This window comes from Numenius arquata, chromosome 3 (assembly GCF_964106895.1).
Source record: "Numenius arquata chromosome 3, bNumArq3.hap1.1, whole genome shotgun sequence".
Lineage (NCBI taxonomy): Eukaryota > Metazoa > Chordata > Aves > Charadriiformes > Scolopacidae > Numenius > Numenius arquata.
In genome coordinates this window covers 19,485,405-19,502,193 of record NC_133578.1, presented here as the reverse complement: position 1 = coordinate 19,502,193, position 16,789 = coordinate 19,485,405, and the positions used below count along the sequence as shown (strand labels likewise).

Sequence of the window (16,789 nt, the reverse complement as noted above, 5' to 3'; positions counted from 1 at the left end):
TTTAACAGTCAATTTATTTGTACTGTCTACAGAGTGAAAGAATAACACAATATAGGTATGAAATGATGGACACATAACTAACTACAAAACCATTATATCAAATAATTTTGATAGCCATACATGTGTTTGAAACCACCACGCAGCAGTCCAATCTTTCTTCCAAATATCTAAAAGACACTTGTCCTTCAGAAATCATGTCTGGAAGGTCTAAAACTGTTGTGCTGGGATTCCAACACTGTAGGACAGGACAGGTCAACAGCTGTAACTGGAGGATGACAATTGCTGCTCTTCTACCATTCTGCATGCTCTGCACGTTCTACATTCACTGAAGACAGTTACCAAAGGCAGGCAGTAAGTAAACAACACCCTTCAAAAATCAGTGTGAGATTCTGATCAATGAAAGAAATTTTAAATAAAACCAAAAACATTTATTTGTAAACATAAGGACTATGATGATAAAACACTTTCACAAAATATAGATACCTATCACTGTGTGCCTACACAAGCAAGACTGTTAATCCTATTTCTCTAAAATCTCAAGCAGTATCACAAGATTCAGCTAACCACGAATAAAGCCAGCTACCCAGGAATCCATATTTCTATTTGTGTTTATGCTTTTCATTACATATTTTAACATCTCAGCTCCGCCTCCTAAATGGTTTCTGAATAATGTTTGTCTTTGTATAGTATTTCAACATCTGTTTTTCAAAACCGTATGAGAACAACATATTCTCCTTCCCTTTGAGACAACTACTTTGAAGTGGTAAACAAAAAAAAATAATCCACAAACACTGTGCTATAATAGGCTCTTTAGGCTGAAATACCAACTTCACAGAAATTAAATGAAGTTAAATAAGGCCAGGATATAACCTCAACTGCAGGCATGATCTATTCTTGATGTTTATTGCTTTCTCTTAAAATTAATATTCCTGTACCTACTGATTAAAATATTGGAGAGAAATAATACTTTTTTCAGCATGATGAGAGAGTATTTCACAGCAGAACTATAGATTCTATAATTTAAATTGTTCTGTGTATTAAGGTATATAACGTGCATTCAGATTCAGGATTTGCTAGCTATCTTTCTAGTGATAACATACACAAAGCTCAAATGTTTTCTCTGTTGCTGTGTTTTGCTCTTCCCAGCTTAAAATGCAAATGAGACATTTGGTTGAGATACTCCTGTTTTTCCAGTGAAGAGAAGATGTGGCACACTTCAAGCATTGTTCCTTTTGGGCCCCACCCTGCTCATGCAGAGGGTTCAAATGGGTTCGGTGAAATAATGAAGACATTTCTGGAGGGGGATCTTCTCCGAAAATGCTTTTTAATGACATTTGAGTTGCTGAGGTTACCATGCTTAATTTGCCTCAGGACAGACTAGGATCTTGTCCCATACTAGAAGCACATTTTTGTTCTCATATCACAGAAACAAGTCTACAAATTTTTACTTCTAAATGACACTATACTGATTAAAGCCATTCACTTTTTTTGTTCCCCAAGCAGAATACAACCTGTCAAAACTCCACAATAAAGTGGAGTGCTTAAATGGAGCCATATTAAAAACCTTGTTATTAAAAACAAATTGATTATGACAAAATCAGTCAATGCTGAGAAGCACTAACAATGCCAAATCCACTTTAGTTGAACTTGAACCTTAACTGTCAGAGAGGTTAAAATAAAGGATGTACATGAAATTATACCCTTTTTAGATAGGTCAATATTTCAATTTGGAAAAAAAACCCAAACAGATAAATATGATATAGAAATGTTGCCTAAACACACAATAAAATATTATAAATCATCAGTACAAGGTTATAGCAAGAGATCATTGAGTTACACCTCATTAAATAAAAATGTGTATAAAGACCTAAAGCTGAGGTCCCACCAAGTCCTATTCTTTTATTCTAGGACTTCCAAGTTGCACGTGTGCAAGATTTTCCAGACTCCATGTCAAGGTATTTTTCACTTATCTTAAGTAAATGTGTACATATACCTCCAGTAACCACTACTTCCATATGCCAGCACCATGCCTAACTCAAATAGCTTCCACGTGTTAAGTTTGCAACTGCTGCAAACTCTTCCTGCTGTGCGCTGGTTTGCATTCCTCACAGAGAAAATATAACCTATGAACAAAACCCCCGGTGTTAACAGCAGAAATCTTACTTACGAGTACTTTGTCAGCAGATCCAAATCATTATGCATGTTGATTGGATACGTCTCACTAAGATGAAACAGCTTCTCTAAGGCCTCATAAATGAAAATGATGCAGATAAGAGAAGCAAAAGCTTCTTCAGTAAACCGGGTAATGTAGCAGACTAGGGAGCTCGCATCAGTTGCAACAAGGATGATGCACAGGATTGCAGTCCACAGTCCGATGCTAGCTCTCAGAGAAAGGTACGACAACCCATACTCTCTAAAAAAAACAAAAAAAAAATTAAACACAGTTTATCTTTTGTCCAGCCATAGTAAATGGAGAAGAGGCAGCTCCAAATTTTCCTTTGCCTAGGGATGTCTGATTCTGGAGACAGTGTGAATCAGAAATTATCTACCTATTGTGAACAGAAAATACTGTCAAGTCACCTCTTGACCTGAGCTCTCCTCCCAATTAACAGGACACAAAAAGCTCTATCTCTACTGAAGTGACCAAGCAGCTTTGAGAGTAGTCACACACATGAAGTGTCTAAGGTCCACCCATTTTTTATCCCATATCCTGCCTTGTGAACAGCCAACATCTGTCAATTTCTTCTTAGCTGCATGAGGTAGCTATAAAAACAACTTTCATCAAAATTCTGTATGCTTGTTGCATATGATAATAGAAATCCAAACACCTTGGGTGACATTACCTCAGAGAATTGAAAGGTCTACCTGAAGGTGATAAAAGAGCTTTAGGGGTACTAAGCAGGGACTCCTGCTCTGTGTTGTTCAGGAGGTTCTTGATGCAGAAGTCCCCGTCACAGCAATGAGGCAGAAAAGCAGAGAGGATCACAGAGAACCATGATGGTTGCCAAGATGCAGATACTGTTTTTACCCACGTCATGGCAGGGGTATGTCATGTACACCACGTTAAAATAAATATGGGGATATGCTGTTCTGGAGTCACTCTTCATCTCTTCTCTATTCAGGGGGAGGAAGGGCAGGGTCTATATTAGTAATTATTGAAAGATGACACCACTGCCACTGCACTTACTTCCTGAGTGAGAGGTAATACCTTTTGCACGAGTTAGGAATGAGACAAACCACAGATTAAAATGTATTGTTTTAGAGTAGAAAATGATATAATTAAAAAACCCTAACATCCTGAAGCTTGCATTTCCTTCAAAACAGCTCTTTTAAAAACAAACAAAAAACAAGAATAAAAAAAACCACCAACCTTTCCGCATTATCTCCAGTTCACTTGTGTCAGTCACTGCATAATATTCAGACTTTGAAAGCTTAAGCAGTGCACTGCAAAACAAACTGTTGATCTTATTCTGCAGATCTTGGAACTTTGGGATCAGTGTCTCTACTTTTACATAAAAATACCTGAGGGATGATGCATATCACAATCTTCACTTACTTGCAAAATTTGAATAAGATCTTCTCAAATACTAAAACTGGTCCAGTGCTGCCAAGTATAGTGAGAGGCTGTCCACCAAAGAGAGAGTAGGCAATTCCAGTCATGGATGCTCCAAACAGCGATTCTATTGCACTCTGAATATGAGAGAGAGAAGTGTCCATAAATTTTCAAACAGGTTCTTTTTATAATGTTTTAGTCTATAGCCTTCTAAACACCAATACTTAAAGGTGATTCATGCAACAGTAAGAAAATACTAACCACAAACCTAGGATTGTAAGTTTGTTTTAAAAGTTCAGATTTAACACATACTATACGACCTTCAGTTGCTTCTCCCAGCAGACCACCAAATGTGATGACAGGAGACATGCAAGCACAGTAGAGAAACAAAAATGATGCCAGACACTGCAGACTGAGAGCATCCCTGAAGTCACTCCAGAAGAAGGGAGCTTTTCTTTTTATATCTAAAATCAACCCTCCAAAAAATCTAAAAAAAAAAAACAAGAGAACAAATTAATGAAAAAGGCATGCCAAACTTTCTTCCACAGTATTGCTTTAAATATACTGCAGAGAAGCTATTGTTCCTTGATCAAACAATACATACTTTTACAATTCATCCTTCCCAGAAACAAGTTTCTGGGAACCCTGTCTTGATAACTTTAGTCAGGAAACTGTATTTTTAAAACAAACTAATTTGCATGTTTCTTTTATAAAATCTTCATCTAATCATCCAGACCCAAAACTTTTGAACAGTTGTTCTCTCCCACATGTTAAACTCTATTATTTATTATGTGAATTAATTCTTCGCATTTGTTTAATCAGAGAGCTACCACAGTGCCCATTTATCTGCATGTCTACATATAGAACTTTACATTCTTTATTTGAGAACCTTTTCCTAAATACACCTGATGACAGAACTGAAAGTAGGCCATGATTTTCCAAGGACAAGAACTGTCATCTTTTGTCATTTACACTACGCTAAATATAATCAAATATTTAGGAACAAATGCTCCCTTACAATATACCATACAGTTAAAGTAAATATCCCCACATTGCTCCACAATGCCAAATCACGGCCTCACATACCAGGGCATACTGACTTTTAAAAAAAAAAAAAAAAGCTACAGCTGTACGACCCAAAAACTTCAACTATAAAATAGTTGTAAGTATTCATAATATACGGCACAAGACTATTCCCAACTTTTCCTTCACGCTGTACAAAAATAAGAAATGTTAGTCAAGTTTAACAGAGGTCTGACTTTTATAAATAATAGAGCAAGGAGTTCGCAATAAATACAATGTGAAAACTCAAATCCTCTTGCCCTCCTCCCCTCTCTGCAAATTAGCACGTATTGTCCTTTTCAGCTATGTGGTATGCAAATCAGGAAAAATGCCTGAAAAAAAAAATCATATGCCAACCCAGTCATTTGAGAGAGAACCAGACCATTATGATTCCCTTGAAAGTGCATCACTTTGAGAACACTTAAGATTTTGCATATGCTTTCACTAACTTTCCAGTGCGTTGCAGTTCTGGTCCAGAGTGTCCTCCAGAATGTTCTGCGTCCCCATGGGCTGCAGTCCCATTTGGCACTCCTGGGATCTTGCGCTTCTCCTACCAGAAGGAAAAGACACTTCTCATGGGTTTTAGCAACGAAAACATAATTTTAGCAGAGGAAACAGGCTTTGAGAGCTGAAAGACTAAACATGTAAAATTTATTGTAAGATTCATCAACGTAACCTCTTCATAAACTGTAGAGGAGTTCTATAACAGAAAATAGTAGAAGGATTCGTGGTCTAAGAAATTCAAAGAATTGATGACACGAAATCCTGTGTAAGAAAACATATTAAAGAGTAGCAAGCTAGGCTGCTTTGATCAATTCTTGCAATAAGCTTAGAACAAAAGCAAACCATGGCTGTTCAGAATAATCAAAGATGCTTATGACCAATTACCCCTGAACCTAAGATCTTTAGATGCAATTATCTGTCTCCACTCAGGAGAGAACTAGCACTGAAATGTCATCACTATACTGTACGCTTGCAAGACAAGGGTTCTCTTAAAGCAAATTAAGCACACACACACACAAAAAAGAACATGCAAAATGTCTATATAGTGACTCTGCTAAATGCTATATCAATGAGACTTAATTCTACCTAGCAAAAATTCATCACAACGTTTAAAAGTGTTTGAATTTTTCAGTGTACAAACCTGAGAGGGAACATTTTTAGGTGGTTCTATTCGAATTGTTGGGTCCCACTCTCCAGGAGGGAGAACAGTAACCTGATCAAGAAACTCATCGATACCAGACACCAAGTCATTGCGGTCTTTTGCTTTGTAAGCAACATCATGGAACACCTGCGAAAAATGGAGAAGTGTATGTGGGAGGAAAACCAGATAGAGAAAGGAATACTCTCATTTTTCACAATGGCCCCTTTTCTCTGAAACAGAATGCACTTCATTCAGTTCCCCCCAGATAAATAATCTTAGCTTCAACTGGTTAGAGTTTCTGGTATATAGTTTTCATATAGGTTCCAGCTGCTATGGAAAAACATCCTTATGTGTGCTAAATGTTCTAGAGAGTTTACAGCTTATAACACAATTAATTCCACAGGAAAGTATCTGTGTAAAGTGGAATCTTCTCAGTGAAGATATCCTTGCATGTGGGTATTGTTTCTCATATTGTTATCTCCTTATGGTAATATAATCTGGGCTGTTACAGGACCATGAAATGAACTAGAATGCTATTTGTAAATGATCAGAATGATTAGCCACATTTCATCTGAACAACTCCACATTGGAGATTCCGTATTACACCTCTTCAGTCAGTACAAAATTACTAAAACCAAGCCATGAATAAAAATACCTCATCTGTCATTAGTGTTGCAATTGATCTTCCAATCTCGTGGTATTGTTGCCCTTTACCCAGTGGTCCAAGAAGAATAAACAAAAATCTGCAAATAGAATATAAATAAATAAATTGTCAAGGATAGATGGTTGAAAGTAATTATACATAGTACAAAAAAACTTATTTAAAAACTGGACTAGAAGAAATTCCAAGACAAACATTATATATAATCTCCTTCAAGATCCTCACACATGCATTTAAACATGAAGCTCTGGTTAGAAAAAATGTGAAAATAACTTCCAAAAATATATCATAAGCTTCACAGTCAGACTTGATTGAGATTATCAAAACCTCCTTACGTAACAAACCTTATCTTATATAATAAATATATGCATTTGTAATATATCTGCAGGACACATTAATGTATTTAATTCTGTTAATTCAACAGAATCAACTATTTTATGGTAGTAATATTATTGTAATATTGTGAAATTACCCCTGAATAAAAATATTTTTTAAATCGTTCTTACTCCCATTAAGGCTCTAGACAGCCTCTACTCTAGCCTTGGGGCTAGTAAGGTTCTATAAAATGCAGAGTAAAGGCTTAAATGAAATAATTTAAGTTCTCGGTTTTGTTAAAATGCAAAACACAATTTTTTATTAATGCTATTAAATTCTTTTAAAATAAACATTTTTTGTAGAATTTCTTAATTATCTTAAATTTTAATTATTTAATTTTCTTTTGGCCAAAAATCAAGACATCTGTTGTTTTCCTTTTGATGGTGGTTTTTTTTTGTGGGAAGTTGGGGGAGTTTAAAAGGAAGGCTTCAGAAGATTTTTTTTAAAACCAACTCAATCCCTCAATGTTCTTTATGCACATGCAAAAATTAGAAAAGACAAAAAAGTCATATCCAAAGTAACTACAACTTAAAGAAAAATTTCTACTGTTTATCTGACTAGGAGCAAGGACATGCATTGCATTTCACAGCATAACACTCTTTCCTGAGTGTCACAAACAACTGGAATACACTACTGCCTTCTGTTGGAATTCTACTTCTATAGAAACTAAAAGGGAAGAGGAGAGAGAGACAGAATCTGTGTACAAACATATGTACAAATACAAAAATAAAAGTGAGAGACTGCAATAATAGTTAAGTGAGTGAACTCATATCTGAGAGAATCACTTTGCAGTTTTGGTCTGAATCAACCCCAGCAGGAAATGACATATCTGCAGATCTATTTAAATGCTTTCTATTTGACTACAAACTCTATTTTAGACACTTTTTTAGAACTCCTCACAATTTGTTCTCAGTACCGAAGTACTTCATCAGACACAGTTACACCTTAGTAAAGATGAATCTAATAAAAAATTATCGTTAAAAGTCACATTTACTACCATACAAATACCTGCAAAGTAACTCTTAGAGGAGCGTGATATTTACAGCATGTTCTTCATCCATTTGCTATCCCTAGTCAATCAAATCATATAGTTTGTTTTTACCCTTTACTCAATTCCTTCTTAATTTTTTTCTTCTGGACATAATTATGCAGTATCACATAAGTAGTTTCAGTTCCAGATGAAACAGTCTAAGCAGCTGAATATTTCACCTTAGTATTTCATCTGCAGTATTACCATTTGCATAGAATAAACTGCGTGTTGTAGCCTTACAAGCTATTGTCTCTATTTCTGCAAAGAATGACTATCTGCACACACAAATGGCATGTTTCTTAATACACATGCATCATTTAAAGGATGAGTGGAAAGATGTCTCTAAGAGATGTCTTTGTTAAAGAAAAAACCAAATTCATAATTCAATAAATGATAAAGTTGAAAGTCACACCACCCTGTCTCCACAAGGTACTCAGAAAACCAAGAAGAGAAGTAAATTCAACTGTACCTTGTTGGAATCGGAACCTCAGCTAGTCCTGTAAGCAGCACTGCAGGAGATAACCTAACAAAAGCAACGACTGCACGGTCCAGGAACTCCAATTCACCAACTAAGATGTTTGATGCTTCAGCTCCAGGTGGTATCTTTTTCATGAAGTGTAGGTCAACCTGGGAAAAGTGTATTAAATTGCAATCTAAAAGCTATTCACACGGATTTTTTCTCCCCGTTTTGTTGACAGAAGCTTTCTGGTCACTGCACTATAATCTTAGTTATTTCAATCATACAGTTTCTACTGTTCTTGTCTGTTGAATATTTTTTTTTAAATAAAAATGTTTCCCAAAACGAAACAACGAATCTTTCATTATTTGACTAGTTTTTCTTGGAAACACGGTTAAAGTACTGCAGAATTATTTTATAAAGACAACACACCACATTCAAAATCTTGTTAAGAATAGAGTATTAATTTCCTATTAATACGTTTTATCAGTAATTCATAACAGAATCAATAAGTCATAACAGTAGAAGAAATGAAGATGCCTTATTTTTCCATAATTAACAATTCTGGAAATCATGAATTCATAGTTACTGTGTTATAATCTCAATGAGAAGAACAAGTTGCACTACATGTAATTTTCCTTCTACTACTCTAAGCAAGAGTAATTTTGGTTTTGGATTTAATGGAAGACAGTTGCTCTTCTGCTGAAAATGACAGAAAATAAGCTATGACCACAATTGTCTAAAGAGTAAACTGACAGAGCAAAGCGGAATAAAAACTTCAGTTTTACAGCAGTGATAATGACTTTTATGGGAAGGTAGGAAAAGACAGAGAAATAGCTTCATCATGACATTACTATATAAGCTCAAGGTATTTGCCAGAGAATGTGTTCATTTGTATTTATTTCCTCAGTATCGGTCTAGAGTTTACTCTGCAACAAAGATCAACATGAAGCAATAGACTATATAATGTATGTTTGATTTCATTATGCACCAGTATTATCTACATTTCAAAATGCATGAATTTTGTCATTTGCTTTCCTTTTATTAATCTAAACACAACAACAGCAACCAAATCCAATATAAACTGTTAAAGTGGACCATTTTAATGTCTATCTTACAGCCATCTGTCAGCACTAGTTTGCATAGTTTTTGGTAATATTTAGAAAATTGTTTTCTTGCAAATGGCTCTGGCACTAAATCAGAATTCAGATATAACACAGTTGCCTGTGTAATGAAATCTTATTTTCCTTAGATCACAGAGAGATGCCTAATGCTACCCTAAGCTAATCTAGAATGACAACCAAACACCTCACAAAGTTAAACAAGCATCAAATCAACATGGAAGGTTGAAGTCCAAGGACTTTTTCAAGGTGAAGTATCAGGGAGCTAAATTCTATTCCCCACTCAAATCACAAAACAACTCTTCAGGGTTAAATACAAAACCTAAACAGATTTACTTTGCACCTAATTTTGATGTCATAGGTCATTTATAGTTGAGAGAAAGGAAGTAGTCTTTCAGGCACATAGCAATATGCATTCTGTACCAATTTTACCTTGTGAATGGATTTAACATTTAATAACTGATGTCTCATGTACAACATGCTACAGTTGTCACTAATATACACTAAGGTCCCACTAACATACAGATCACAGGATCAAGTTTCAACTCTGAAATAAACACTCAGTCTCCTGTCTACCAGAAAGTATTTCCAGATAATGTTTCCTGTACTATTTATCGGCTTGAGATTTCAAAATCTTTAGGTAGTGAACAGAATCCCAGTTAAAAAGAAAGTAATTGGCAGAGAAGCACCCCACTGGACAAATATACCTGAACCCTGGGTATTGCTTCCACTATGTAACAAGAGCAGAGGTGGCCCAGGAGTGCGTTTGGGGCAATGGCAAAAGCTACATCCTTCGAATGCTTCATCTAACCTGTCCATCATAATACATCTCTTATCCCAAGAGGTCTTCAGCTAGATAGACCTCACATACTGACAGAGTTTGCAGATTAAGATGTATGGCACCGAGGTTTGATTCAGAAATACTGTTTTCATGTGGGGCACAGAAACGTTGCCATGAGAAGAGATGCGGGTGCAGTCTCTTTATGCATTTTGTATTTCAGGACAACTAGGGCTCCCTTCAGCCTCTAGCATAAGAAACAGAGACATCAGATGCAGTTGTTAAACTGCCATCCCTATCCTGCTCAGACACAGGATAAAGCGGTGCTGTGACAGATCACCTCCACATCACCCCGGGAATACAAAGTCCTTGTGGTGTCCCCAGAGAAAGAGGAGTGACACATTTACAAGTACAAACATCAGAAACTATGCCTCCCTCTCTGTGCTACTGAAGTAACATTCAAGACAGCTTTTACTGCCATGTCTCACATTATTCATAAATAGATACCAATACAATCAACACAGTCTCAGTGATGTATTCAGATTAAGTCAACTTTTTGAATCAAATCCAAAATTTGGAATATTAGAAGTAGCCCAAGGGAGATAGATTAGCAAGCAGAGAATATGCGAGGTAGTCAAAGGTGTTTTTTTGTAGAAGATAAATGAAACTAATAAGTGGAACAAAATTAGAGCAAGAAATCACAATACTCAAGAGAAAATTAGTGTACTGCTCTACTTTCCTCTCAATCTGTGCATATAATTCCAATTATAACCATTGGGAGTTACTGCAATAGCACATTTCAAGGGGATATTGTACTTATGCATCTTCAGAAGGATAAATGGATCTATTTAAAAGCAGTCAAAAAGGTATTTAGATTACAATCCTTTACTGTTATTTCATTCCTGCAAACAAAAGTTGTTCCTTCCATATTCCTGACACCCTTGTTGGTGTCTAACACTGCTGAGACTAGACAAAAGATGACATGTTGATCTCTCCTCAGGGCAGTTTAAATAGGAAGAGCTCTTTTGATCAGCAAAGCTGAAGCACTACAAAAATATTGAGTGAAGGATCAAATGATGCAGCCTCCATTCTTGTTCAATACAAACATTATTGCAGCTAGATAATAGACTGGGATTTTGATCCTACAACACTCAAAGCAATTGGGGAAACTTGCAAGAAAAGCACTACTGGATGTCATGTCATTCCCTTTGGATTGGTATGAGCTTCACATCTGCACAGCTTGATTTTGAATAGACTGCTTTATTTATATTTGATATCCTTTAAAAAATTTACATCTTGTTATTAGAAAACTTGGCAAAACAATTAGTTTTAGTTATACTTTTAATATAAATATCAGGAAACCAAAATGATACTTGACTTTTTAAAGCATTATAATCTTAATTTTAAATATTTTTAAAGCATTAGCATAAAATTTGTAACAACTTGTCACTCTTTATAGATCTCCTTCCTACCTCTGTAGAAATGTGGTCCATAATATATCACCAGCCAACGTCCTTTCTTCTCACTGTCTTTGACAAAAAGATCTGTTTCCCATCTTTATTTCAGCCATATACCATTCCTAGTCTGTCATGTTCAGTCAAAAATTCAAATGGTGCAAATAGCTACTGCTGCTAGGAAATAAGTCTGGCACCAGATGGAGCAATCACATAACTCTACTTTTAGCTCAGTTGCACTAACATTAAGATTCAACAGACTCAGAGTGCTGCTCTTCAGAATTTTGGTTTAAATCACCTTTCTTCGCTTACTCAACCTTTGTTGTATTAATGTGTCAGCCGAAGTCATCTATCCCTGTCAGGTCTGTCATCTGTATCTAATGTGACAGTTTGTTTTAGGTACATACAGACTTCTTAAACAAATTAGGATTCTCCTTTACATTAAAGCTGAGAAACTGTTTGCTTTTCTTTGCTATCTAACATTGAACTGTCATTGCAATCTCCACTACTGAACAGTTAACATCTTTTGTGAAGTGTACTGAAATATCTTGGCTTGCCAGAAGAATTAAGTTATAGGTTTACAGAAACACATTCTGTTTGAGACATCTGGAATCCACGAGTTCAGGTTATAAAAAGCATAGTTTGCTTTCATGCATTACTTCTACAAAAAGCAAAAATCTTGAGAGGTAAATCTGAATTTTAAGAATTCTGAATTACTTTCCTACTTAGACAATTTTCTCTTAATTTGTCAAAATTCCCCTTACAGATATATATCTATGATATTGTCATGCAATAAATTTATCTATGTTCCTAAACTGTGATTTCCTCTTACCAGTAATTTATTAAAAATTTTTATTTTCATTTTTAAATTTTTGTTTTAATTTTTAGTAATTAAAAAAATGTTATTTGTTACATACAAACTGTGTTGCAGTGCACATGAAACTTTAATGCTGAAGTAAAATTTGCACTTCACAGCTTTTCCTGATACACATGGATTCATTTTCTTTAATTTAAAAGACGTATTTGGTAGTCAGGAAGCTCTCTTCACCATCAGTGAACTCTTACCTTGCTGAAGTCAACAGTGCTGTTTTCTCTGCTCACATCATTTTTGTTTTCAATACAGGCTGGAGCAGACTGTGGGGAAACAATCTGACCTGCTAAAAAAGGTACCGTTATTACAGAATACTAACAATTACTTCTACAAACAAAGCAACATCTAATGAAATAGTTGTTAAAGAACTGCATACATTTCATATCAAATATACATGAAGCATCCAAACACGGCATTTTAATTAAAGACTTATTTAGAATAACACATTCTCAGAAGACAGAACATTTATCATGTGCAGTTAGGAATGGGAGAACATAATTTAGAAATGTAAAAGATACTCTTGAATATTGGAAGACAAACTTTCTATGCAAATTAAAGCTTATGATTTTGAAGATATTACATTTGAGGAAAGTCCTGCATTCATATAGTTTTTGTAAGTAATTTGAGGAGCTGCCAATTTTGAGAAATATCTATCTCAAAGAATATCCTCTCTGAATAAAACAGGATTAATAATTTCCATACGTTTACTCAGGTGTACAAAAATGTCCTGGTTATATCAACAACTACAAAACCCAGCATAAGAGTGGGCTACTATAAAAATAGATCTATTGGAAATTAAGATGATTTAAAAACTCAGTATTGAACAATGTGATTATCAACACGTGTAAAACAAATGTTTCAGCAAACACTTTTTCAAAAAATTCCAGTAAGGATTTAGTACAGTATTATATAGAAGTTTTAAAAATATCTCAAGATGAGAAGGAGTGTTTAAACAGGCCTCAGTCTCAAGGTAAGCCTTGGGACCAACAAAATTTTGCCAACAAAAGCTCAAAGAGGAAAAACAGGATCAAGTAACAAGTATATGTCACACAAAGCATTTTTTTTACTTAATGCCAGCACTGCCCCTGTGCAGGGCCAGAGGCCACTCTGCACAGCCAGAGGGTGTGGGTCTGGCAGCAGGGCAGCAGGCAAGCCCCACAGGGTGGCGGGCTGCTCCCTGCCTGCCTTCACTCTTCCTCCCTCCCTAGCATGGCAGGAGCCGCGCACAGCTATGAACACCACAACAAAGTACAGGAAAAAGTACCAAATATATGAGCCAACTATCTCTTACTGCCCTAACACATACCCAGGAATAACTACAGAGTCCAACTGGCCCAGAGTCAGCATCTCGTGCCCAGCATATATTTGTTTCCATAGCAAATAAAGTCTCTCATATGACTGAGAAATGATGATGTGAAAACATTGGTTCTGGTGAAAATCAACCTAAACTTGCACAGTAACAAAGACCATATGTTCACGATACTTGAAGATGAAGACAGTCAGAAAGTCCTAGGCTAGGCACATTGTCTGGGCAATTCAAAAAGCCACAGCGTGTCCCCTCACGCCGCCGTTACACACGCTTGCAGGCCAAGCACGTCCTCAGCCGCAGCCAGGAAACAGAGAGCTTCACAGGATCCAGTCTGAACAGGACAGGAGACTTGCAAGAGTATCTCAAACGTTGCCAAAACACTGAAGTATCCAGCTTCTGTCACAGCTGAGCACTATAGTATCCCTGTCTTAAGTCTGGTCATGAATTCCCAGTTGGAACACTTGCTCAAGGAAAAGGCTGGTTTTCATGAAAATCAACATCTCGTTTTCCACTAGGCAAATCTCCCATGACACAAAACAGTTTTTAGACTCTTGTTCTGCGTCCTGGCAGCAGAGCCAGAAAGATTTCACTTTGATCAGGAAGTCCAGGAACAGAATGCTTTAAAATGTATTGCTAGAAATCTTATTATTAAATGTACCAATCTTTAAAATGTAAATATTTTCTCTCTGATGCAGGACAAGGACAGATCAAAACAAGAATAGAAATTAGGGCTTTTGTTCAGCACTACAGTGGAATAAACAGAGAATGGCAAAAACCAGACATGACAAGCATGTTAACCTAACCAAGTAGACAAAAATAAGTCAGGGTTAGAATTTACATATGACAAGAATAAAGGATTGATTTCGGGAAGTAACTCATTAACGTAACTTAAAGGAATTCACATTTAAAAACACTATTAATTCCTAAATGTCACAAGAGACAACTTTTGCAAAATGGAAGCCAGAAATTATTAAATATGCAAGATGCTTAGATCTGGTTATTCAATTTGTCTGTTTTAATTAGAACCTAAAGAAAAAAAAACCCGAGTTGCATCATTTTTACACCATCACCTTTACACTATGTATTGCCAAACACTACTTCACACTGTAATTATTTTATTTTTTATTAAACAGTCTTAGAACTATTTTTATAGCAATCATCCTGTAGTATTATAATTATTAAAAATAATTAATATGTAAATTTGGTTTCTGTACTATTTTGGAGATTTTAATAATGTAACAAAAAAGCCTTCCACTAGAAGGGAAAATTTCTGCCCTAAGTTACTCCCAGAAAACTTTAAATCTAGTAATATTAGACTTTCTTAACTCTTAGTTTCTTCCTTCCAGACACTCCTCTATACTCTAGGATCTATATAAAGGGCAATACTTGTAAGAGTTGCTCATACTAAGATACATATTATGTTATAAAGATGTTACAGGAAATCAACAGAAATAGTAGTTCATTATCTTTCTGTTGTTAATTGGGGATTTAGATCTATTTTTTTTTTCTGGACCCAAAAATTCAAAAAAATGAGAGCAGGGATATCTGCCAAGAAGATAAAAATATTGACCAACAAAGGAGTCAGAGCGTGGACCACCTGTTTTAAATACTGAAGTTTTATTATCATAATTGGAGGTGTCGAAAGCCTCTAAGCAACTAGCATAACAGACCAAAGGCTAACTTTTAAACACTGGGTCCACTTTTCTTTTAGGAGAAAAATATGTAAAAATATACATAGTAGGAAATAAAAGCCACAACCAGTAAGTATGTGAAGTTTATAAGAATAGCATATGTTCTTTCTCTGTGCCAAAGGAAGACCTCAAACTTTGATTTACCCATATGCTGGAGTAATCTGAAAGAACACAAGTTTTACCTTGAGGCAGTAAGAGATGTTTAAATAGCTCTGCAACTTAAGACAGTTTTCTGGATCTTGAAACAAGAAGTTTAGGGTTTTTTTACTGTGTTGAATAACAATCAAAAATACAAGGTAGAGAAGACAGGTAAATTCACTTTTCACGTGATAGTCATGGGGAAAGCTTTTTAAAGAGCACCTTAAACACACTGCAGGAATGCATGTTTCTTATGCAACAATACAGACAGTAAAATGCAAATATGCAAATCTGAAACGTGGTCTCTGTGGCCCTTCCACAGAAAGTAAGACAAAAAGTACTGGGTTTTGGAGACATTTTTGCTCCTATACACATTTAGTTTGTTAAATGCCTGTATATTTTGTACTAGAGAGCAGGTAGGTGTAGTGCTATGGTGGCCCTCTCCCTAGGAACTGGACTGTAATACTACATGGTTATTCTTATGTTTGGTAGCTTCCTCTACTTCTGAGCTATGAAGCCACAAAAAATCATAAATTAATTTAATTTTGTGTATAATTTCATGTTGACTTAAAGGAAATGTCTTTGGGGTGAATACTATTAAGCACATGAGTAATCCCCAACAGGCTAGGACCAAAAGCATACTGATGGCAACCTAGTGAACACTGGCATCACCATGCTACATTGGTTTTCCAAAGTCATTAAAAACACTTGGTTTGCTAAAGCGTATTGGCAACCATGTGCTTTATCCTCAAGCAGTTTTTAATTTCAGCAACTGATTGCTTTCTCTGAACAAAGGAAACGGTTATTGGCACCATGATGGTCCCATGAAGCAACAAACAATTAAAGAGCTATGTGAATGAAGAGGGGAGATGTCACATCATACCTAGACTAAAACAAAACAAAAAAAAAAAGCATTTCCTCTCTGATTTCCACCAAAACATCAACAGTCACCACTGCACCAAACTGTCTCAGGAATACAGGTACACTAAATCCAAGTTTTCTCCCCATTTTATCTTTATAATATGGGAGCCTTCAAATCACTATGTGCAAAATTTAAAAAAAAAACAAAAAACAAAACATCAAAAATCCAAACTAGCCCCAAACCCTTGCCAGGTTTTAACTGCTCTGAGAAAAACACTTGCAGT

The 16,789-nt window shown here is 35.7% G+C and overlaps 1 protein-coding gene across 2 annotated transcripts in view; it reads right to left on the bottom strand.

Annotated features, from left to right (window-relative positions):
• The window catches only part of SLC4A10 (solute carrier family 4 member 10), a 129,715-nt gene that overhangs the window by 31,581 nt on the left and 81,345 nt on the right, over positions 1 to 16,789 (bottom strand). Inside the window, exons 7-14 of one of the 2 annotated variants that reach the window (XM_074145996.1) lie at positions 12,701 to 12,792; positions 8,295 to 8,452; positions 6,415 to 6,502; positions 5,760 to 5,906; positions 5,065 to 5,165; positions 3,866 to 4,040; positions 3,557 to 3,690; positions 2,168 to 2,413 (exon numbers count right to left, since the gene is read on the bottom strand). In XM_074145996.1, coding sequence (XP_074002097.1) covers positions 2,168 to 2,413; positions 3,557 to 3,690; positions 3,866 to 4,040; positions 5,065 to 5,165; positions 5,760 to 5,906; positions 6,415 to 6,502; positions 8,295 to 8,452; positions 12,701 to 12,792 — 1,141 coding nt within the window. The remainder of the gene's footprint in view (positions 1 to 2,167; positions 2,414 to 3,556; positions 3,691 to 3,865; positions 4,041 to 5,064; positions 5,166 to 5,759; positions 5,907 to 6,414; positions 6,503 to 8,294; positions 8,453 to 12,700; positions 12,793 to 16,789) is intronic. The other variant, XM_074145997.1, reaches the window with a different exon arrangement.